The 24,527-nt window shown below is 28.9% G+C and overlaps 1 protein-coding gene across 1 annotated transcript in view; it reads left to right on the forward strand.

The window, feature by feature from the left end:
- LOC107454206 (uncharacterized) overlaps positions 1-24,527 on the forward strand; it is a 172,926-nt gene that overhangs the window by 77,288 nt on the left and 71,111 nt on the right. Inside the window, exons 3-19 of the mRNA XM_043042470.2 lie at positions 4,466-4,676; positions 8,438-8,539; positions 9,595-9,711; positions 14,051-14,182; positions 14,929-15,051; positions 15,518-15,769; positions 17,080-17,202; positions 17,300-17,422; positions 18,169-18,291; positions 18,961-19,074; positions 19,647-19,778; positions 19,885-20,010; positions 21,375-21,497; positions 22,293-22,427; positions 22,535-22,669; positions 23,013-23,141; positions 23,953-24,060. Of these exons, the coding sequence (XP_042898404.2) occupies positions 4,466-4,676; positions 8,438-8,539; positions 9,595-9,711; positions 14,051-14,182; positions 14,929-15,051; positions 15,518-15,769; positions 17,080-17,202; positions 17,300-17,422; positions 18,169-18,291; positions 18,961-19,074; positions 19,647-19,778; positions 19,885-20,010; positions 21,375-21,497; positions 22,293-22,427; positions 22,535-22,669; positions 23,013-23,141; positions 23,953-24,060 (2,308 nt within the window). The remainder of the gene's footprint in view (positions 1-4,465; positions 4,677-8,437; positions 8,540-9,594; positions 9,712-14,050; positions 14,183-14,928; positions 15,052-15,517; positions 15,770-17,079; positions 17,203-17,299; positions 17,423-18,168; positions 18,292-18,960; positions 19,075-19,646; positions 19,779-19,884; positions 20,011-21,374; positions 21,498-22,292; positions 22,428-22,534; positions 22,670-23,012; positions 23,142-23,952; positions 24,061-24,527) is intronic.

Genomic DNA, 24,527 nt, shown 5'->3' on the forward strand with positions numbered 1-24,527 from the left:
AATTTGAAGTGTTTCTATTCTCATCTTATTGGTTGAAACAACTTCCTCCAAAGCACACAAATTGTCCTTTTCCTGATATTCCTCCGCTGTTGCTTTCAAATCTCTTTTTTTAAAAAACAGATTCAATAATTTTCTAATTTATCTTTTTTTTTTCAAAAATGTACATTAGTTTGCTTACAAATACATTTCAGTTTCTTAAAACAAGTAACATGTCGATAAATTTTTATTATTTTTTCTTGTAATGATACATAGTATTCATCTATGTTTTTATTTTATTTTATAACCATCGTTGAATAGCCGATCCAATTTTTCGGGTTTACGACTACTAATGTTCAACTCTGTAGCCATGTAATTTTGAACCCTATCCAAAAGACGAGGGAACTCCTGGATCAAGTATTGGGAGATGTTTGCCTTCGTGGAGGATATTTTGATGAAGCTAACCCGCTTTGTGTTACATAGAGAGGAAAACCATGAAAGCACACCACGGTTAGCCTGATGGCAAAGAGACTCTAACCCATGATCCGTCTACCACTGAAGATGTTTTGCGTAGCACTGTGGTTGATGGGAGCCACATGAGAAATTCGCATCGACCAGCTATCGCTGGGATTTCAACCCGGAACACTTTATTTTGAGGCGAGGGCTCTATCATCTATGTTTTGCATAAAACTAGTAAAATACTCATTTTTTTCAAAAAGTAAAAAAAAAAAAAAATGAAGAATACTGTAAATAAATGATGAAGTGAACGCGGAGCTCTTTTCCCAATAAAAAGCGAGCAATAAAAGGATGGAATAATTTTTGATAGAACAGCTCATTGCTGTACTGCTTCATTTAAAAAAATAAATAATAATAAACAACTTTAACACCACACTTTCAGAAATAAAACCTTAACTTTTGTCTTTATCACAGAATTATTAAACAAATTTTTTCTTACATTTTTCTTTTTCTTGTATTAAAGTCAAAATAAGTGAAAATTATTTTAATTAACATTTCAATTATTTATGGTTATGAAATGCTGCATGAAACACTAGCGTCTTTTTCTGCATTAAAGGTAAAATCTTTCAAACACGGCTCATTTCCAAAGAAAAAATTTTCCAAATTGCACTTATTTGCAGTTATTTAGATCTATGAGAAACAGTTATTCATCATGGAAATGGTTCCCCGGTTCGAATCCTTGTAATGACTGAGTACTCGTTAACTCATACTCTTTTTTGTTTTACAAGAGTTATTTCAGATTTTTTTTTTCGTAGAAAACCACTCTTTTTGTAAAATTATGAAAAATCTACTTAAATTTTTGCGAATTTGTGAAAAAGAGTCTTGTTTTTGCAACTTTATGAACATGTAAAATGATGTGATATGAACGTTGAGACTCGAACCCCTGTTCTGTCTATAATGACATTAACAGATTAGCCCTCTCGGCCATAAGCCCTCTCTGATAGTTGAGCGCGATAAAACTCTAATTGTTTAACCGTATTAGGTAAAATCAGCTAATAAACGATTTTCCACACAGTTAACAGTTTGAATACCATCTTATTTATGGTTATTTGACTGTTTTGTTTGAATATGGTGAAATAACAATTAAATAAATAGTTATTTAACCGTTTTTTCCGGAGAAGTTTTAAACAGTGTAACCTTGAAGCCTCATCTGTCTTCCATCAATACTGATCACAATGCAATACATAAAGGCGTCGGACCAAAATCCCTGACATGACAATAATTAGAATTCGAGTGAATCAGATATCGATGTTGAATCGCATCATTGCAATATTCGATTGGGAATGGGCACGCTACAGTGATTAGTAGCTACGGACAAACGTTCCGAAACGTCAGCGCCCCTTCGTTTAAAAGTCAAGGATGGTCAACGTTCCGTGAATAAAAGAATAAAAAAAAGGAACTTTTACTTTTTCCACAGGAAACGACTGAAAAGATTCGGTTGTAAAATCGGCAAAAAATATCTTTTATTTTTCTAAGAATTTTTTTAAAGTTGAAATAAGCATATATATATATATATATATATATATTTAACTCGCCTTATCAACACATATATTAAGTTATACTAAGATAACTATTTAAACAAAATTCATTTGCTGACATTCCGATTTACATAAAATCGCCTTTTTATTCTGAGACATTTTCCAATTCAAGAACCCTTATTTTCGAGACTATTTAATTGTTGTAAAATTTTAGTGCACTGTTGTATTTTTCTGTTTATTTGTATAAAAGTTTTCTATATGGTATATGTTTAAAATAATTCCATGGTGTTCAAGTTACCTCTAAATAATAGGTACCTTAAGCCAACAGTCAGAACTCAAGGTTTGGTTTGTGCTACTTAGAAAAGCGGTTACAAAAGTCTAAAATAAGTGTATTGTTCAAAATATTTATTTCTAAAAACATAAAAGTAATTTCTTTTTTTCATTTTTAGTGATTTATCTGTATGCAATTTACAATTTATTGCAATTTAAGATGATTAATTTTAATGATTAACAAGTTCAAAGGGAAAAGTATAGTAACATATATTGATTGCCATAGACTATACTGCTGCGACTATGTCTGCTGTATTTCTATCCCTAGTTCCGTGGCAAGAGTTTGGAGGCCTTTATTACCCTAGGATAGAAAACAACAATGAATTTAAGAACGTGGAAAAAATTTTAATGGAAATGTAATCAATAAAATAAAACAAACATAAAGGAACCGTTTAAAAAATTTTGAAAAATATTCATGAGCAACTTTGGTGATTAAAATATAAAATGCATAGTTTTAGGATGAAATTTTATTAAACGTAAGTAAAAGTTTATAAATAAACTAAGTTATAAGTTAACAATCCAACTCAAAACAGTATTGTCATGTTATCAGAAAATTTCAATCAATAGGAAATATATGGGTGAATATTTACTGAAGCCAGAACTTATGACATGAAAATTATAAATACAACTCAGAACAGTGTTCTTAAGAGTAGGATTCAAAATTTTCCCAGAAAAAATGGTGTAAGCTTGACGTGGATTCAGGGACGGTATGTTATTGGTTTTTAAAAACAATCTTTCCCACTTTCTTATATTTTTGTTACCTGCGCCGTCTATTGAGATACGAGATAGTGGTATAGCCTACGTCAGTGGTTCTTAAATGGTGTTTCACGAAACCCTAGGGTTCCGTGAGAGGGTCACAGGGGTTCTGAGAGTTAGGAAATTTTCTTAACCAATTATGATTTGTCGAAATCTGCAACTGAATTTATATTCAATTAATTATCCATTTGTTATTTAAAATTTCCATTATTTTTTATGTAATTATTTAATTGAAATGCTTGTGAAGAAAGAAATTTCAAAACAATGTTTATTTAAATAAACATTGTTTTGAACAACAAAACAACAACAACAGCAAAATGAACAAATGAATTTTTCAACAATGAAGAAGTATGTGTCTCTGATTGCCATTCTCAAAGTTTTTTTTTCTTTTTTTTTATGGAAACCATATTTTAACTCTTTATTTTCAGTTCATGTATGAATTGAAATTAAAATGAGGACAAGACTAGACACCGCTCTAAGCCTGTGAATTCAACTATCGGATATAAAACCCAATTTAAAGACTATTGATAAAACGATATGATGAAAAAAAAATTTTTTTCATTTACATACTAAATATTATCAGAATTATTAATAAAATTCAAATCATTAAATATTTTCAAAGTAATAGTCATACGTTAATTTAGATGCTCACAATTACAAATGAAATTTATTCATTAAGTCTCGGGGTTCAGCAAAAAGAAAGTCTATTATTTAAAGTTCCACAGCCGGGGAAGAAAAAAAAATTGGAAATCACTGGTCTACGTTTTCCCCCTGAATCGTTTGAAGCATTTAAAGGCCTTTTTTTTTATTTCTTAGTACAATAAACTATAACATCTCATACAAAAATATATACGATAAAATCAAATTAGACATAAAAACAATTAAAACTAAAATAACAAAAAGTAATAAAAAAAATTTGGTGCACAATTTTTGGCGTATCAAAGTACTTTTTTTTAAATCGTTATCATTAAATTTCTTTCGGGAAAATCCGAATGAAAAAGAAAGTGTGGAAGGAAACATTAGAGAGGTGACGATGCGTGGATCCCCATTCATTTGAGTGGATCCCCATTCTGATGCCAACAAGTGATACTAAAAACGGATAAAAATAAATGCATTAAATGCAGAACAGTAGCAGAGAAACCTATACATAATTTAAAAGTTTAGTAAAAATCAGAGTTGTGGAATCGATAGTTTAAATGTTCGACTTCAAATTATACTCAATTTAATTTTTTATCGAATCCTTGAAGAGTATTCACATTTTAACTAAGTAAATATTAATCTCTAATTATGCATTTCTATTTTCTTATGTACGATGTCAATTATTCCAAAATTATGTAACAAGTTTGTTGTAAATATTGAATGTTCTTGTCAAATCTCCAACACTGAAATCGTTTTCTTTCCTTTTGCAGATACACGCTCAATACAGACCGAACTGGCCTAGTCCTTACGTACAAAGAGAAATCTTCGTCCTCAATTTGGAGGATGGATTCTTCGGTTGCCAAGTTAACGAATCGGTCGACATTTTGCAATTGTTCGAACTCTCGAAGATCTGCGATGGAGTCCCACAGTGCTTCCTCGGCTCAGACGAGGTAGCCAACGAACTCAAATGCACAGATCGAAGTAAGTTCTTTATTGTTTACAGCCATCTGTTCCGTTGTTCGATCGCATCAACTGATAGGAGCCTCGCCTCTTTGTCACTTTGAGATGATAAAGCAGAAGTTCTTTTTGAATCAGTACGCTTAAAAGAGATCATTGCCCGTCATTCGTACGCATTGTTTTGCGAAACGGAATAATGTGAATTGATATTATTAGCATTCGCTAATTGCGCTCAATTTACCCTTCACGTTTAGGCATAAGACTTCCTGTTTCTTCCAACAGCATTTTAATGGGTGGTGTTACAAGATATCGATCTTTGATGTCTGTTTTATTTTCGAAATACCATTCTCAAGGACATTTTAAAATGAAAACATAAGGCTGAAACCATGAACCGGTATAATGACCGTTTTCTATGGTAATTGTAAAGCTTCGGGATACTTTCGGTGAATGCGTAATAAAACAAAAACTAAGTGTTAATATTAAAAAGGCAAATCTTATAAAGAAATAAATCTGGCATTAAAATAGTTTTTTTTAACATTTTTAAATGTATTTATAGTTTGTAGTCTTGATGTCGCCATGAGTGTTGTTGGCGTGGAGCACATGCCCCCCTCAATAATTAGAAATCTCTGAAATTCCTCCTCAATATTTCAGACAGATACAGAAAATTTTCATGAATCTTCGTTTATTTAAATTCATCAAAATATTGAAGGCAAAAAAAAGCCTTTTTCCAGATATTAAGCAGATTTAAAAAAATATTTTCCTTAGTGAGAAATTTATAAACTATTGAGACTGTAATTTCATTCCCTCCCCCTCAAAAAGGGAGTCCCTGGCACGGTCATGGATGTAGTCATGCAACCGAGAAGCGAAACGGATTTGCCTTCTTTACATAAATAAGTGATCTAAAATTTTGTGGGCGGTATTCTGATTTTTTTTTTGTCCCTTCAACTTTCTCAGTTTGGTTTGTAGATCCTTTGACTTTTATTTCCGAAAGTAGTAGAACCGTATCCAGATCTCTGTGTTTTTAAATCTAATTCAATCAACAAACAAGGATCTCCAGACCTAATGTTCACCTTTTTTTCGTTGAAAACTTTTCTCAATAAACAAACCCATTTGCAGAAAAATTCTGAGTGTGTCTTCCATATCCGAAAACATTTATATTATTCTAGTATGCCTTATTACTCTGGTATTTCTGGTCATTATTCTTATTTTCTTTGTTATTCTTTGATAGTCTTTAAAAGAAGCGACAAGACAAAAAAAAAGGTGACTGATCGTAGTAAAAGAATGAAGAAGGAATAAATATATTTGCATATGTAACTAATCTCCGGTGTATAAAAACAATTTCCATAACAAATTTCATTTTTTCTTGTTTTTATTTTATTTTCATTTTTTATTCTTCTTATTGTACTTCATATTTTTCTCATTCTTTCTTGGAAGACTAATAAAAAAACGTGTTGAGAGAAAAAATATAATAAATATGTAATACATCTGATACTGTAGATACATTTATCTCTGATATCTTTAAACAATTAGATATGTGTTCTCTTCTTATTTTCCTACATTCTTATTTTCTTACTCTTATTTTTATTATTTTTACTATTCAATTATTACTTTTCTCCTTCTTCTATTTCTGCTTCTTCCACTATTTCTTCTATTGCTTCTACTTCTTCTCCTCCTTCACTTCTTCCTCTTCTTCTACCTCTTCATCATCGTCTACTTCTTCTTCTTCTTTTTCTTCATCTTCTTCTACATCTTCGTCATCATCTTCTTTTTCTTCTTCTTACTATTCGTTGAAAGAATTTCTAAAAAAAAAAGTGACAAGAGAGAACGAAGAGACGAGTCACGTAAAAAAGAATGGCAAGAACAAATATCGTTTGCGGCTTGATACTTCCTTTGCTGAATGTAACTCAAGTTAAACCTTAAAACTATTCATTAGTAATGTATACTTGGTTTGAACAAAGTTGAAGGTCGGGTGTAAAAGATCAATAAAAGCTTTTGTGGCGATGCCTGACCACCACCTTCAATGCTGCTAAGTGCTCATTAAAAGCGTTTGTACATGATGATTGTTTTCCCCCAACAAAGGCTCGAAATACAGTGATCTCTGCGATAACAACTCCCTCGTCCAACATTTATTGATGGAGTTGAAGTTACATATGGGGTATCCCCACTTGAAATCGTGATATTCTTTTTTTTTAAATCATAATCACTACGCCCTTTCGCGACCAACTCGTCATTAAGGTCCAGAACGTGTTGTAAGTGGAATAGAATAGTGCCAGTAGATGAAAGGGAAAACTAAGAAAAACAATATACCTCTTCAGATGTTATTTTTTTCTTCCCCGATTTCGTGGTGTTATTTAATTATGTGGTTCAGAACCCACCGTTGCATGATCATTGTAGAGGAAGGAATGCTCTTGAAAAAGTACGTCGCCAGATTGGCGCTTAATCCTTTCCCAAACAGTAAAAAAAATGTTCTAAGGAGTAAAATTATTCTAAAAAAAAATAACAATTTAAAAAAAAATCCGACGACTGGCTAGGGAAAATGATGTCTTCATATAGACAATACATAGCGGTAATGCCTTTACTCATCGTTTTTATCAAGTGCATTTGTTACAAAAGAACAGGCAATTACTGTCTTTTTTCATTTCTTATTTAAACTACTATGTGGGTGGCCATTTTGGTATATCTCTTCCTCGTTAAAATTTTTTTTTAAGAATTTAAAGATAACGGAGCGTAAACCCAGAAGCTGGAAAACTATTTTTTTTTTTTCAATACTTCCTTTGCCTTACCTTCTTAAACCTGTAATTCACTCTCTCATTGCTTGATATCTTAAGGACAATAGAGATATATTTTCTTTTCGCACATTATGACTCTTTTTTTTTTCGCAGCCAGTAGAGTCGGCTATCAATCTTTTATGCCGTAATTTGATGAAGCGTGTGAAATTTTTGAAAAACAGCCTAAGTGTTATAGAGAGGAAGTTTTTCTGGGGGTTGAAAATATTGCTGTGCTTAGTAAAATATTTCTTTTTAAAAGAAATGCAGTGATTAAATATGTGTAAGCTTATTTTAATATATCTAATTATTTTTTATTTATGAAATAAAATACAAAAGAATTTTTTTTTTTTATTGAAAGAACTCGTTTCGCGTTAAGTTTAGTAATGCTCTGCATTTTTTAGAGTAAAAAGATATAAATAAATAAAATTTTGAAAAAAGATTTTTAAATTTATTTAATAAAAAAAATAAACTCTCAATGTCTTCAAAAGGTACTGTCATGCTAATGCACTTTCAGAAATTTATTCCATTTTTGAAAATTATTTGTGTCTAAAGTCACGTAATATTTGACAAAACGGAAAATCTCAAATATTTGACAAAACCGTTTCGGTACAATCCAATCTTTTTTACCTGCTTTAAGCCCGTTTGTACCATTAAATAGAATGGTACAGGGGTAAGTGTGCTCCCTTTTCACTTATGTTTCCTTAGATCGTTTCGTAGATCGTTTTGAGTTCGTTAAAAGATTATTCTATAAAATTCCTTTTATTTTACTCATAATTTTCAATTCCATTAAGTGATATGCAGAGCTAGGCCTAATGCTTCGGTGGCAATTTTCGTCTTCAAAAAATTTTGAATATCTAAGTACTCAATTCAATCATATTCCTACTTGAATTTTTAACATTTAAAGAAATAAATGTAAAATATGCTATTTTCTGTTTCACCTTTGAATACAAATTTTTAACAAGATTTTTTGATCTTTATAATTCAAAACAAATTTTTACCTTTAAAATTTCCTTTCAGATTTTTGTCATCCGAAAATGCCTCGTTGTATTAATGGAGTTTGTCTGGACAATCTCTGTTACTGTAACGATGGCTTTGGAGGAAAAGGCTGTGAAATGCCAGGTAAGTTTAACTTCTTCTACCATTTTTCTTACGCCTAATAAAAGCATATTTTTAAATTGTTAATCTTTCGAATTAATTTCATTAGTTAATTCTAATCACTATGATAATATAGATTTAAAATGCATATTAATAATTAAAATTAATTGTTTTAAACATTTTAATATTTTTAATCTTAAAACTCTTTTGTAATTAAGAAATAAAAAATTGAACTTTTTCTTAATCATTAAATTATTAAAGGAGGAAAATTCGTCTGAAATGCATAACAGTAAATTATAATTGTTTTTTTTTTTTTTTTTTTTTTTTTTTTTTTTTTTTTTTTTTTTTTTGTAATTATTAATTCCCAGTGCAAAATTTTATAGGCATGCCATTGCATCAAAACTGTTCGCAGTTACAATTAGTTTGTAAATATTAATTGTAATTGCGTACAGTATTTACAGTAATTGAAATTTAGCACAATAATTGAAATTGTTTCATTTTTGCCTTTTTTCCATTTTCTCAATGCCCTAAATTAATAGTAAAATAACTTTCTATGTTCTGAAGATACAAGATCAATAGACATTAAAACTTTTTTAACCTTTCATGTGGAATTATTTGTTGCTTCAGAACATTACAGGGATCTGCAATTTTGGAGAAAAATAACAAATATATCTGAAAATATATCATTTTATGAATTATCAACAAATATACCTTTAACTAATGAATCTTATTCCATTTATTTACCATTAACCCTAATATTTTTGCATTAATTATTTGAGAAATTCAAATTGACTCAGTAGTTAAGGCACTGAATCCAATTTATGTCGAAAATCAATTCCTGTGAACTAATAATTCATTTTTAGAAAATTGACCGCCAATACTAAATAAAAAAAAGTGAAACTATACCCTTGTATTCATACACCATCAAATTATATTATTTTCTATTCACACAAAATTTCATACTTACAATTACTAAATTAGGATTGTCGCTAAATTAAATTATTTCGTTTAAAGCTTAAATATTTTACAATTTACTTTTGTCGGGATTGTAATAAAATGAAATAATTATTTTGTTTCAGATGAAAACGAATGTAAATACCGACCTTGCGATGTGTTTTCACACTGTACGAATACGATGGGAAGCTTTTATTGTTCTTGTTTTCCTGGATATGAAGGAGATGGATTCGAATGCCATGGTAAGTTTAATATGCTGTTTGCGTTTTAAAAAATTATTGTTTGCTAACTGTACCTAACTTAGTTCTGAAAAAATGGATAAAAACTACCCAATTTAGTGATCCAAAAACGTTCATTTAAATTTGAGTTCACTCAATCTCGATAAAAATAAAATTCTTAGATGTACTAACTATTTCAAGTATAAAAATTATCATAATAATCATTTTTTTTTCCTTTTTAAGAAAAGAATTGAAAAGAAAGTGTGATAAAAGCGAAGAAAAAAAAGTCAAATATACAATACTTTTGCATCTATGAACTGTGCTCTTTTGTATTTATGAAAGGTTGCTAACTGTGCTTAGATTTATTCTAAAAAATGGATAAAAACTAACCAAATCAATAATCCAAAAAGTTCAATCAAATTCGAGTACTAAGCTCTTCAACGTCAATCGAAATGTAATTCTCTAAGATGTACTAACTTATCGATTATACAAATTATCATAAAAATATTTTTCAGTTTTTTAAAGTAAAGAGTGAGAGTGATAAAAAAAAAGAAAAAAAAAGAACAAATATGCAATATTTTTGCATTTAAAAACATTTACGTTACGAAAATGCCTTCTCTTCTAATTCTCAATTTTTTAATCTTCGTCTTTTTTTTTTAAATTTTTTTTTCTTATTATTTTCATTTGAAAGACTTTACAAAAAAAAATGTTTAGTCAGAAAAAAAAAGAAGACGAGTCTCGTGGAAAGAAGAAGAAAAAAAAACATTTGTGGCGTGGTACTTTCTTTGCTAACTTACAACTAATCATTAATTATATATACTTTGTTCAAGCGAGGTTGAAGGTCGGGTACTAGAGATTAATAAAAGCTCTCTGTCCACAACCCTAAATATTCCTTTAAAATATTTGTACAGGATGATTATGTAAGCCATATTTTCATTTTATTTATTTATTTATTTTTTGCTGATATGATTTCGAAATAATTATTAATTCCACGGAGCGCCAGAGCGTGGTTCAACGGAAAACTGGTCAAGAACCACTGAACTTCAAGCTATAAAAATTAAAATAGCCTCAAACTTCCTTGCCATGCTCTTCCTCATTCATATACATCTCTCCAAATAGCGAAACAAATGCGCTTTTTACGTGAATAGATCTTTTGTTGCTTCAAATTGGCCCGCTCTGGCCTCTTCGCCACATTCACACCTTTTGAGGTAAACAAGTACCCTTGCACAGGTAGAAAAAGAGTTTGTGTGTGCATGACCTCTTTGAAAATGCAGGACCTTGGTCTACATGCAAGTAAATTGGTTGGGGAATGAAATAATAGTGTGTAGGTATTCTTGTATCTTCGAGGGAATTATTATTGCGATTGTTGCAATGACTTTTCTTCAAGAGTTTATTTTAACTAGAAAAGAAATAATATCTCTTCTTTCTTTTTTTTCTCCCTTGTCGCCTTTGCTTATTCAAGGTGTAGCTGCTACCTTCTTAATTAAGAGTTTAAGAAAAAAATATGTGTGATATTTTTCTTCAATAAACTGACCGATTTCTTATTCCAATCTGATTTTTGGATCATGGAATAAATGGATTTCTTTTTTTAAATTGTTATTTTCTTATTTTAGATAATTTTGACAGTTGGTATTTAGCATATTAGTTTAACAAAAAACTTGTTACTTAATTCTGTCCATATTCTGATTTGAATTCAACTGTTTAATGAATGTGTTAATGTATTTCTGATTTGGTTGATATCAGCATTCATTGAGATATTTCAAAAATTTGTTTTTACATTTATTTTACAAATAATTACCTATCACTCTAGCATTTTATTTTGTCCGTACTCTGAGTGTGACTCAGACGTTTATTGAATGTGTTTCTGATTCGACTAATATCAGCTTTAAAAATTCATGGAAAATTTAATAGCACGTAAAAATTTAATTTATGTAATTAATTAATACGTAAAAATTTTAAAAAATTTTACGTGTACTTTGCCTTTTTCAAATCTTAAAAAACTTGGAGAATGGATAAAAAGGATTATAATATACACTTATTTCTTCCAAGGAAAAAAAACTATCTTTTATATTTTACTAAATCATGAATTGAATGAAAGTTCTTCTTTAACCCTTTGACGAAGAATTTTTATTAAATATATTACTCATACTTTTCATTACTTTGTATTGATTTAGGTCAAAATAAGAAAAAAATATTATGCTTAACATTTTAATTATAAAATGCAATATGAAACACCGGTGTCTTTTTTTGGGTAAAAAGTAAAATCTACCAAAATATAGTTTTCTCACATTTGCACTTATTTCAGTTATTTAGACATAAGAGAAGCGGTTATATAACATTGAAATTTACTTACTTTTGAAAAACCAATTATTGACAAATTTTTGAATATGAAAGGGGAAAAAATAATTTTTAACTACTTATTGAGAATTTCATATATGCTTCAGACAAAAAAAATTTAAGCATTTTAAAACATTGAAAATTTTGATTTTTGTTATATTTATATCGCCCTTCAAAAAATCAACCTGATGCGCTATTTCCAAATTTCTCGTTATCAGAAATGTAACACTTGACACGTTTTGCTTGAAGGTCGCTTTGAAACTACTTTCGCGAGAGACACCAGTTCATTTAGATTCCCGTCTTCTCTTTAATGGTTCGAAAATGTGGATCTTTATAAACAAGAGAAAGGGTACCGTGATGATGATGCATGCATACCAAAAGAAAAAGGGACCCAGGATCGTAATGTCAAATAATCCGGTTTCGCTATCAAAGAACCAGTTAAAAACAGCACGACTTGAAGTTTAGATTCCTTTTTTGGCATGCTGTTACTCCCCAAGGGATGTTTAAATCTGTTTTCCATATCATATCTTCCTCAGGAAAATTGGTGAAAGTGCCTGCTGCAGAATATTTAATGTTCCGTTGCTTGCAGCTTTTACATCAGTTCTAACAACCTCTCTTAATGTTTCACCTGAGGGACTCTTCATTTTGATCTGCATTGGGTCTGTTGCCAACTTGAACTAAATAATGATGCGGATTTATTACCATGAATAACTTGTTAATTATTTTTTACGTTCTAGCTAAATCTTATTTCTCGATTTTAAAGTTAGCATTTGTAAGCAAAATTTTTATTTCGTTGTAATCCCTAATAACTTTCCACCTAATCGTGTACCCAGGTTATTTTGACCTGTAGATAGCTGTTAAGGGTTAATTAAACCGTAGATTTGTTATATTCTCAGTGTTCTCTATTCATCAACGTTAATATACATTATTAGGATAAAGAATGAAGCTTTACTTGAGGCCGTCCAAATATTACGTAAGAGCATAAAGAGTAATGGGAAATGTGATTTGCTTACTTTCTGACGGGGGGAAGGGAAGTATGAACAGTGCTTACGAAAGACATCAAAATTTATTTTATTTAATTTTTTTTAATGTCAAAAGTATAACACAAAAATTTGAAACAAAAATTATGCTACTAAAAATTTCAAATTTAAAAAAACTTAAAATAAATTTGGGGATCGAAAGAATTGGAAAATAAATTCTTCAAGAAGTTACAAAATTTAATAAAATAAATTTTAAAACTTAAATTTCGTTTTATACGAAGTTACATCGTTTATATGTATTTATTCTTAAAATTTTTTAAATTATATCACCACAGTAAAAATCAAATTTAAAGCAAAAAACATAAAGGTACAACGATTTTCTTGCGTAAGCATGGGAGGGGTTTTATTATCTGCTTATTTTTGCTAAGGAAGGTGGGGAGAAAAATCAAAAAATATCAAAAACATGCTTACGTAATATTTGAATGGCCCCTCATTAGCACAGTACATTACTTTCTAGTGACCATCATTAGCATAATTTTTAGTATCCAAACTTTCCTTATAAAAACGAAGTTATAAACGTTCTACCAGTCCACCAAATATTTTACCGTATAAAAAAGAGTTATTAGACAATATTAACAATAGACAATAATAACTTCTTTTCAACAAGATTTCTGAAAATATGTGGCAAAATCAATGCTTACAGAGCAGCCTTTTTTTCCACAAACACCATTTTTATTACAAGCATGCAAACCTGAAAAAAAGGCTACATTCACTTGTAACAAGACATTATTTTTTTGGACATTTAAATAAATAATGCAGTTAAATATGCTGCAGTTATTAAAAGTTATAGCTAAGTTATTATAAATAAAATTATTGCTAATTATAATGGAAAGAAATATTTGTTTTTTGTATATATGAAGAGAGTTGGGTTTTATTTATTTATAGCCATCAAAAAATAAAATGCAAGATAGTAAAGCAAGTTTGTCGTAGTATGAAGTAAATATTTCAGTGCATTTACAATATTTTAATAATATTTCGTTCCACAGATATCAACGAATGTGAAATTCCATCATTGGCTGCAATTTGTGTTGAAAATGCCGAGTGTTGCAATTTACCCGGACATTATGTGTGCAAGTGTGGACCTGGATATACAGGAAACGCTACAGTCTCATGCACAGGTAAATATTTCTTATATAAAACGAACTCTACGAATATAGTTGTTCTTCCACGAATAAATTAGAAGTTAAGAGTAAACAATGACGTGAAGAACAGAGAAATATTATGATTATATAAAAAAAAAAAGTTTTTTACTAGAAGCTTGAACTGCGGGAAGATGATTAATGTTCAAGAATTTAAAGGTTAGTCACTAGTTTTATTCACTGGAGCGAAATTAAACACAGTTGATATACATAAGTAAAAAAAAAAAATTTTAATTCCTTTACTTATTATTAAAAATATTTAATTTATGTGAATGCAATGCATGACTTCTTGAAATCTGTACTTAAAATTAATTAAACGTCAAAAATTAAAGTGGCTATTAGTTTCAAAATTTACGACAGATACGATTACAAGAAATCGGCAAATAAATTATTTTAACATTCGAATAATATTTCATACTTATAGAAATTTTATTTCAAAACAAATAAAAAAAACTTCACTTTTTCCCATTACATTTACCAGTGGTTAGTAATTTTAAACTTTAGCATACAACAAGGAATTTTTTGAGGAATTATTAAATACTTTCATTATCCCAGATTTATAAATTGCATTCAGAAACAAATTAAATACATAAGAGGTCGAATTTTTATTTTAGAATTATACTGTACACTTATATATAGAATTACAACTGTATATAAAATTTTATTTCATGTAGAATTACGATTCCTTAATGATCAATAACAATAATTAATGTTATTCTTCAAAGATATCGATGAATGTTTGGATCCCCATGCTTGTGGTCAAGGAGCTCACTGCGAAAACATACCTGGAAGTTATAAATGTTATTGCCCGCTAGGATATGACGGTGATCCTTTTAGAGAATGTTACGGTAAGTACAACAATGACACTTGTATTTTAGAAACTGAATTACTTATTAAATATGATCTATAATGTAATTGTTTTAAATGCTAAAAGCAAAATATTACTGGAATTTCTTTTAAAGGGATGAAAAAAGTATCTTCTTCATTGAAAAAAAAACATTTAATTGTGGTTTAGTGTCACATTTAATTGTGGTTTATTTAATTGTGGTACATTTAATTGTGGTTTAGTGGCCACGTTGCAATTGCTAGATTTTTTAAACAATTTTACTATCCTAACCGTGCAATATAGTCGTATATGATTTTGTTTCAGCAATAGTAAGGGTCTCTTACGAGAAAAACTAAATGCTCAATAAGAACAACAACAACAACAAAACTAATTAGTTTATTTATAAAATTTATTAAATTGTAGTTTCAAAAACAAAATTATGCGTTTTAATTCCTCAGAAAATTAAAAGTCTTGTAATTTCTTCACAGATTTGGATGAATGTCGACGAAACCCTTGTGGATCTGGAGCTCAGTGCACAAACACAAAAGGGGGATTTACTTGCAGTTGCCCTAGAGGATATCAAGGTAATCCTACACCTGAAGCTGGATGTGTTGACGTGGATGAATGCTGGGGTCCTAAACCACCATGTGGGAAAGGTGCGCAGTGTGTCAATACCGTTGGAGGATATTATTGCCAATGTCCTGAAGGTTATACAGGCAACCCAACAGCAGGTTGTGTTGGTAAGTAATATCTTTAAACTGCTCCTTTTATCAGTGAAATAATCTAAAAATATATTAAATTATTTGTTAATTATTAATAGGAGAATATAAATCGATTGCTTTGTTTCTTATGCTAGTCTCTGAATCACTACAAATCTGGAAAAATACTTCATTATTTAAAAGAAAAATGTGTTGTAAACTGACCGTGGGATATTTTTGTGTTCTGCTTATGTAAATTTATTTCAAGCAAATTCCTGTTATTTATCGAACTTGGTTGGTTGGTTGGTTGTTGTTAATTTACGTCGCACTAGAGCTGCACAATGGGCTATTGGCGACGGTCTGGGAAACATCCCAGAGGATGATCCGAAGACATGCCATCACAATTTTGATCCTCTGCGGAGGGGATTATCGAACTTGGAATTTAATACTTAACTTAATCTTAATTTCAATACCTAACTGAGAGATTTTTAAAGTAAAACTACAAATGGTCATGAAACTAAACTTTTAAATACATTCAATATTTGCTTTGGATTGTGGAAGGAGCCACTTTATCATACCGCAATAAAATCAAAATTATTAAAATTTGACTGGATGAAAACTGCTTAAGGACCGTTCACGCTGCAAACCCTTGCGCCTGACGCGCTTGTGAACGTTTAGAAACTACATGTACGATGAACTGCTGGCGCATGCGTATATTATATTAAGGCACGATTGCACATTCGAATCACATGCAGTGAGAATGCTCAATTTTATTAATAATAAACAACTTCCCATGTACGCAGATGCAGATCACTCTTTCATTGTGCTAGTAGAAATGTACCAATATCGTGAATTTAATTTTGTTTAGTAAGCTATAAGCAAACTTTACTTTAGCATAAAACTTTAGAATTAATTGCATAGCCAATAATCTAAATAAACAGGGAAATTCAAATTTCAATACAAATTTGTTTCCTATTGATTGTTAAATTAACGATGAAATTTTAACTTCATATTAGTCAAAATATTTTTGAAGCTTTTTTCTATTAAGTATTCTTTTATGAAATAAAGGTAAGCTCTTCAAAAATGTGTTACTCATTTTAAAAATAAATAAATCTAATTCATGCATCTCTTTAAGCTTTTGTTTTCGCAGTTCTATGTCTGCAATTTAAGTTATTCCATTCTAAATCAATTTATTTATAATGTTACAGTACTTTAGATTGCTTTCGTTTTTATATTGAACAATGTTTTATAAACTGTTTGAAGTATATGAATAGTAAATTTGCTTGAATGTATGATATGAATGTTTTATTTTAATATGTATGAAATATTCTAATAATTTGTTTTTTTCTCAGATATTAATGAATGCCCTCATGCATGCAGTGTCAATGCAGAATGTACCAACACGCCCGGAAGTTATACATGCCGATGTAAAGTGGGTCATACTGGGGATCCGTATCTATCAGCTGGATGCCATGGTTTGTATTCATTATATTAAAAATATTTGAATTCTTCAATGTTTTATTGTTAATTTTAAGCAAAAAATGAGTAAATATGATATTTTTTTTTATATAGATGAAGATGAATGTCTGCGACCAGGTGCTTGCGGCAGAAATGCTCAATGTTTCAATAATATTGGTTCTTATACATGTAGCTGCCTTGAAGGATATACTGGAAATCCAATTCAAGGATGTTCAGGTATCTTAAAAGAACATTTTAAATCATTAAAAATCACTTAATATCTCTAAATTAAAATTATGAAAGTTACAATTTTAAGTGTTTACATTTCAAGAAATTTGTACTATTAAGGTATTCAACTGAAGCTCTGTAAGAAATACAACTTATTATTAAATTTCTAAATTACTTTTACAATTTTTAATTTTTTAATAGAATTTTAATTATAATTTATCATATTTTGGCATTTAATGTGCTGAAATTTTATGATATTTTTTTTTAATATTTTAGGCAAATACACTAATGTAATCAATATTAAAACACTATAAATTATTTATTGCATTTATATATGTGCCTAATGTTTTAATATTTCAAATCTTATTCCTTAATATTTACAGATCTTAAAGAGAACTCATCATTTTTTTTAAAAAAAGAGTTTTCTAGGAAGATATGTAAAAATTAAATGTGATAAAGAATGAAAGTGTTGTTTTGAGTTACATTTTTCATCTTGTTAGTATGTTTAGAATACAACTACCATTTTCATTTAAAAGTAAAGCTTTAGATTAAGTAAATTCTAGAAATTATCAAATTTGGTTATAAATGATTTCATATTATTATTTTTTATCTCAAAATAAGGGAAAATAAACAGGTTTTATTCTGCTTCTTACTACTACATATCTTTACTTTCTTCATACATATCTTTGTTTTTTCAGTTATATTTTTTCAAATGTGTTCATTATTTTTTCTACAAATGATATAATTTTTTATAGATATTGATGAATGCTTACAAAACCCATGTGCAGACAATGCCATATGTAGAAATCTTCCAGGCAACTTTGAATGTAAATGTTTTGAAGGCTATGATGGAAATGCAAGAGAAGGATGCTCAAGAGGTACTATAACTCTTTTAAATATAGAAAAACATCAGTTTCAGATGATAGATTGAAATTGAAATTAATAAAATAATACTAATCAAATAATTTAAACTTACTCATCTCTATAGTGAAATTAAAAATTCATCTTTCTCTATGTCTGCCAGTTTGTGGTCAAATTGTAGCAATTACAGCTATAAAATTTACAAGTGAACTTTTTATTTTTTTAATGAAAAAAATTTAGTTTTTGTAACCACATTAAACATAAAGGAAATTAAGTAAGATTTATTTATTATGTCTCTCTTTCTCTTCTCTTCCTTATCCCCAAAATTAGCAGGGCTAAACTATGTCCATGAAATTCATCACCCGGTGGAAGTCGGCCACCATAAGTGTGTTATTAAGAATGTCCCTTTTGTCCAGACCTAGACAGTCCAGTATATGTTGGGGGGAAGCCTGCATGTTGTGGCACCTGGGGCAGTTAGGGTAGATTTTAATACTACCCTCAAAAGAAAGGGACTTAAGGTGGCCGCTGATAAGCCTGGTAAGTGCAGTCTGGTCCTTGCGGTTGCACCGAATGTTGAGTGCACCTCCTGGACTGGTGCTCTGGTACCAGTGATGATTTATTATGTAAATGTATGTAATGTAGTATTATGTAATGTCATTATTTTTAATCACATTTTTTCATTACAGTTAAAGTTGATGTCCATTGTCAAGGAAATTATGACTGCACAGATAATGCCCAATGTCTTCGTAATAGATGCCAATGTAAATCTGGCTTTCAAGTCTCAGGAAGTGAATGTGTTGGTGGGTATTTTTTATTTATTGAATATATATATATTAAATACTATACAAAGTGAACATGCTTAAATCTTTTTTTGTTATAAATGATGAGCTTTATGTTTTGAATCCAATCTTTCTATTATAAGATAAATATTTTTTTTTTATGATTACTATTATTTGCATTTTTTGACATATCATACTCTCCCTCTCTTCAAATTTTTTTAAATTAATTTTATTGCCCACTATACTTTAACTATAGTGTTACCATACTTTTTTTAGCAAGCAAAATGCCATTGTTATGTAATACATTAATTATAATATTTTCTGCCACTTGATTAATTTGGTTCAGCAGTCCTCCCTTAAAAATTCATAAAATATAATTTTAAAAATGTTTTTAAAGTTGATTGAAACATTAATATTTATGTAATATTAGTAATCACCTTTAATAAAAACACATTGAATTCTTAAACATTAATTTTACTTTTTTTAACTTAAGGACAGCATTTTAATTCATAAAATTTTATCTATTTTGTAAGCAGTCTATAAAAAATCTCAGGTATGGAAAAAATTTTAAATGCTTTAATTTTTGCTTTCAGATATTGATGAATGCCGAACACCAAATATTTGTGGCCGTAATGCTGTTTGTAAGAATATCATTGGCAACTATAAATGTGAATGTAGGCAAGGATATGAAAAAATATCATCTGCCTCAGAAAGTCACTGTAGAGGTATGTTCATCTTTAGGAATCATTTATTTTTATAGGAATGACTTATTTGAAACAAAAATTAGTAAGCTTTGATTTTTAACTGCTACTTATTTGTATGTTTTTTCAGATATAAATGAATGTCTGTTTGGACGATTCCCTTGTGGTACCAATGCTAAATGTATTAACAGTGATGGAAGTTATCAGTGCGTGTGTCCAGATAATTTAATAGGGGATGCAAAGGTAGCTTGTAGATGTAAGTTTCAAGCAAGTTTTTATATATTGAATTACCAACTGAAATGTCAATGCCATAAACTCTTTTCTTAGGAATACTTTGACTTGGCCAATTCGAATGAACAAAAATTTCCCTGAAATTTTTCATGAATCCCAATTATTTATTCAAATTTTGATGTGTAATGGAATTTAGAAAATTTTTCCAATGTCTAGTGTACTGTTTTGCATGGTGGACATAACAATTTAGTTGCAATTATGATGCAACGTGTCACCTTCCTCCAAAGTTGAAAAACACTTCCATTTTTTTAATGGAGAAGTACATACCTCTAAATAATCATAAGCTTATTGTTCCTGAGATGAATATTTAAAACTGCATAGTTACAGTATTGAATATTGAACATGTACATGAAACATAAATTAGAAAAAAATAACCTTAACCTGAAAAAAAATATGAATATTCTCAGGTGAATAGACGAAAACATAAAAATGTAAGATGACTTGGCTATTGAATATTGACACGACCCACCCTATTTGTGTAGGGTTTACGTCAAACAGAAATTGTACAATAATTAGAAAAAAAAGTTACATAAACACCCAAAGGGGCAAACAGACAGTCAAAAGACATTTTTTAACCATAGTAGTAAAATCACATTTTTTAACCAAAGACCATAGTAGTAAAATCAAACACAATAAAAACACAATGTATTAAAATCGAACACAAAAAGAGTTAAAATTACTGAGATTACATCGTAATGGAAAAATGCAAGTAAAACCGATAAAAAGAAATATTAAAAAGTTGATAGTGATAAAAAAACCCCTTGAAAGCATAGAATCAAGCCCCAGTAGAAAAGATGAATGACAATTAATGAGTAACATAAAATCATTAAAGAAAAAACATTAAAAATGGAATAAAGTAAAACAATAAGTTAAAAGCCTATGAAATGCCTGAGACACCCAAGAATTGGCTATAGAATATGCAATACTGTTTATTACACTCTTTCAATTTACATTAAAAACAAAAACCATAAACAATTAGAAACTTTTTGGCCAAAAATAAACAAACTAGATGTAAGTCAATTAACAAGGACAAATTTTTTCAATTAAATATAGATTTTATGATAAATTCAAATTTGTGCTAAACATTTTGATTTCATTTATTTCAAATTTACATTGTTAATAGTTATTTTTTAACACTATGAATTTCTGTTAGTTCTATGCATTCAAGTTTGAATTAATAACAGTTAACTGTTATTTTTTGGAAAGTAATAAAACTCTATATTTTCTTCTTTATACTTATTGATGTTCATACAATTTTAATAAATGGAAAAAGTTTTCATTGTTTGTTTGTTTTTAAATTTATATATTAATATTCTGGTTTGTTTTTAGCACCTTGTTCTGATGTTGATTGCGGTGAGCATGCTACATGCCAAGTGAGCGGAAAAGAAGCTGCCTGTATTTGTAACTTAGGATACACTTTTGATCCTCAGAATATTGCTTCTGGTTGTCAAGGTATGTAATAGATTATAAGATTCTTAAACATAAAATTAATTAAGTATTGTTATCTCTTACATAATAAGCATTAAAAAAATGTAAAGTCATAATGCATTAATTGAAAAACATATGTAAGCCTAATTATTGAATAATTCAACTTTCCTTACCTTAGGAGGGAGCATTATATATATATATGTATATATTTTTTTATTGATAATGCATTTTTTTAAAGATTAACATAAGAATATAGTGTTTAATAATTTTAAAAAAAATTGGCAATAAGGCTAAAATGTTTTTACTTATTTGTTAGTTTATTCTTTTTTAATGAGAATCTTGCAGGAGTTTTTACGCATTTATGAGCTTAATTTAATAGAAAATAAAAGTATTTCTGAAGAATTAAAGAAAAAGCTTTTATTTAGTATGATAAACATAATAATATAAAGCCATTATTAATTTCTGTATTGTTAGTATGTATGTAGTATGAGATATAAGTAATATTTTAATTCATCATTAAATAAAAGTTAATAAATTTTTAGAGGATATGTTAGTATGACTGAAAATTTACAAACCTAAGGAGTTTACATAACATCTGATTGTTATACTTAAGAATGCTCTTTAATAAATAATTAAGTCTTATAATCATTAAATATAGCTTTGATTTTTTCATTACATATGTGTCATTTATGTTTCAAATTGTTCATTTTTAAACTTTATTTTAAAACATAATATATATGGTATCACTTGCTACGTATTATATTATTATCAAATCAAATTCTTTATTAAAATTTTTTATAAATATTCTATTTTTATTAGATATTAATGAATGTGATAATGCTCATGGGCCATCTGGTTTATGCGGACAAGGAGCTATTTGTGGAAATGTACCAGGCAGTTATCATTGTTATTGTCCTCCTGGTTTTACAGGAGATCCATTTAGATACTGTGAAGGTAAATATATTTTAACGGCTTAGAATTAAGTGATTTTTTTTTTTGCATTCTATTTTACTTTTACTTCTTTGTTCATAACGTAAAAAAAAAAAATCAATTTTTTTCAGACATTAATGAATGTGACCGGCGTTTTGGACCGAGTGGTCAATGTGGAGAGGGAGCAACTTGTGCAAACACTTTGGGCAGCTTCACTTGCACTTGCCCAGCTGGATTTTCAGGCAATGGAAGAGTTAAATGCCAAGGTGAATAAATCTTTTCTCTCTCTTCGAAAGTTAAGATTTATTTATGACTTTTCATTTATATAAGAGAACAGTTTTTATTTTAATCCCATTTATTAATATTTTTATTAGTATTCTGGTTCATATTTATTTTTAAAAGTTGATTAATTAAACTTTTTTTTAAAAATTTTTTACTAACGTAGTATTTATTTCTTTGCTTACTTATTTTTATGTTATGATTTGAGTTTTGTTAATTATGTTTTACTTCATTATTTGATATTTATTATGTTGATCAAAAACTATTTCTTTTGCTTTTGAAAGCTTTATTTGTTTTGAAAAGTTATTGATTCAATATATAAATTTGCAGACATCAATGAGTGCTCTCAGGCATTTGGGCCAAATGGAAAATGTGGAATATCAGCTATTTGTACCAACAGGCCTGGTAGTTTTGAATGTAGATGTCCACCAGGAACATCAGGAGATCCATCTGTGCGATGTATGTAAAATGTTCTAATTTCGTAAGATACTCCAACTGAAATATTTTACTCTATAGTGCACTGATATTTTGATAAAATTTTATAAAGTGTCTCCTTTAATTGCTAATTTTTATTGCAAGAACTCCTTTTTTTTATTTCTTGAAAGTATGAAAATTTTTCCTTTACCTTTTTATAACTTTAAATATAATTTAAGTTACAAATTTTGCCTTTAACAAATTTTTATTGATTTTAAAACAATCATTGAAGGTTTTAGAAAAATGTTAATTTTGGACTTCGTTTTTAATAAAGTAACTGAAGAAGGCGCTATACCATGGGAGAAACCCTTCGCGGTAAATTCTCTTTCATTCATATGTAATTTGAAAACTCATTTTTTAGAAAAAAGTGAACTTCGACATGCCTCTGAAAAAAACTTTTCAAATTATCGAAATGTAAGCAAATTGTGACAGGATAACTTCGAATTACATTGTGGGAAATTTCTCCAATAGTTTGTTTACATTGTGATATTTTGAAAAGCTTTTTTACAACATTTGAAATTTCATGGCCTACTCTTAAGTATTTCTAAATTCATTTTTCTCTAAGAATTTAAATTTTAACATGTGAATAGAAATTAAACAGAATTTGCACTGAAAAGTTTCCCCTGTGGTAATGAGTCCTCTTAATACTTTTATTAACTTGATTACAATTTAAAAGTGAATTAACATATAACATGAGTCTTTAGACATGCTTTTTCTAATTTTTTCACTTTTTTGTAGAGTCTCAAATAATATGTTTATTATCATTTATGTTAATGGGTTGATTGTTTATTTGTAGGTACTGCTGTTGTGCAGTGCAGAGACGATGCCTCGTGTAGAGGAAATTCTGTTTGCAGTCGAAGTCAATGTCATTGCCCGGACCCATACTTTGGAGAAGATTGTAGACGTAAGTTTTAGGGTTTTTTTTAAATTCTTGTTTTTGTGTTATTGTAATTTTATAAAAATTGATTTGGAACACATAAACTTCTTTAATTCATAAATCAGCCATTACAAAAGATTGTATAGCCATCTATATAAGTGACTCCTGACAATATTTTCACAATTTAATTTTTTAACTGTCAAGGAATATTAAAATTACTCGTTATTTGAGAACATTTGAAAACTTTAATGAAAGAACATGTTTTGTGAAATTTAGTGAGTTTAAAATAAATCAGCTCTTTAAAGTATATAAATATCGGGAAATTGTTTTTCAAGCATTTATTTCAGTTAAAAGAGAGAGAGAGAGTAATGTATCAAGGTAATTGCCTAATGAATAATGTTAATACATATACCAACTGTAGCAGCTATCAACATGTAGCTCTTTATTAATGTTTCTTTAAAAATTTCTATTTCTTTTTACTTGAATTAATAAAA

This window comes from Parasteatoda tepidariorum, chromosome 5 (assembly GCF_043381705.1).
Source record: "Parasteatoda tepidariorum isolate YZ-2023 chromosome 5, CAS_Ptep_4.0, whole genome shotgun sequence".
NCBI lineage: Eukaryota > Metazoa > Arthropoda > Arachnida > Araneae > Theridiidae > Parasteatoda > Parasteatoda tepidariorum.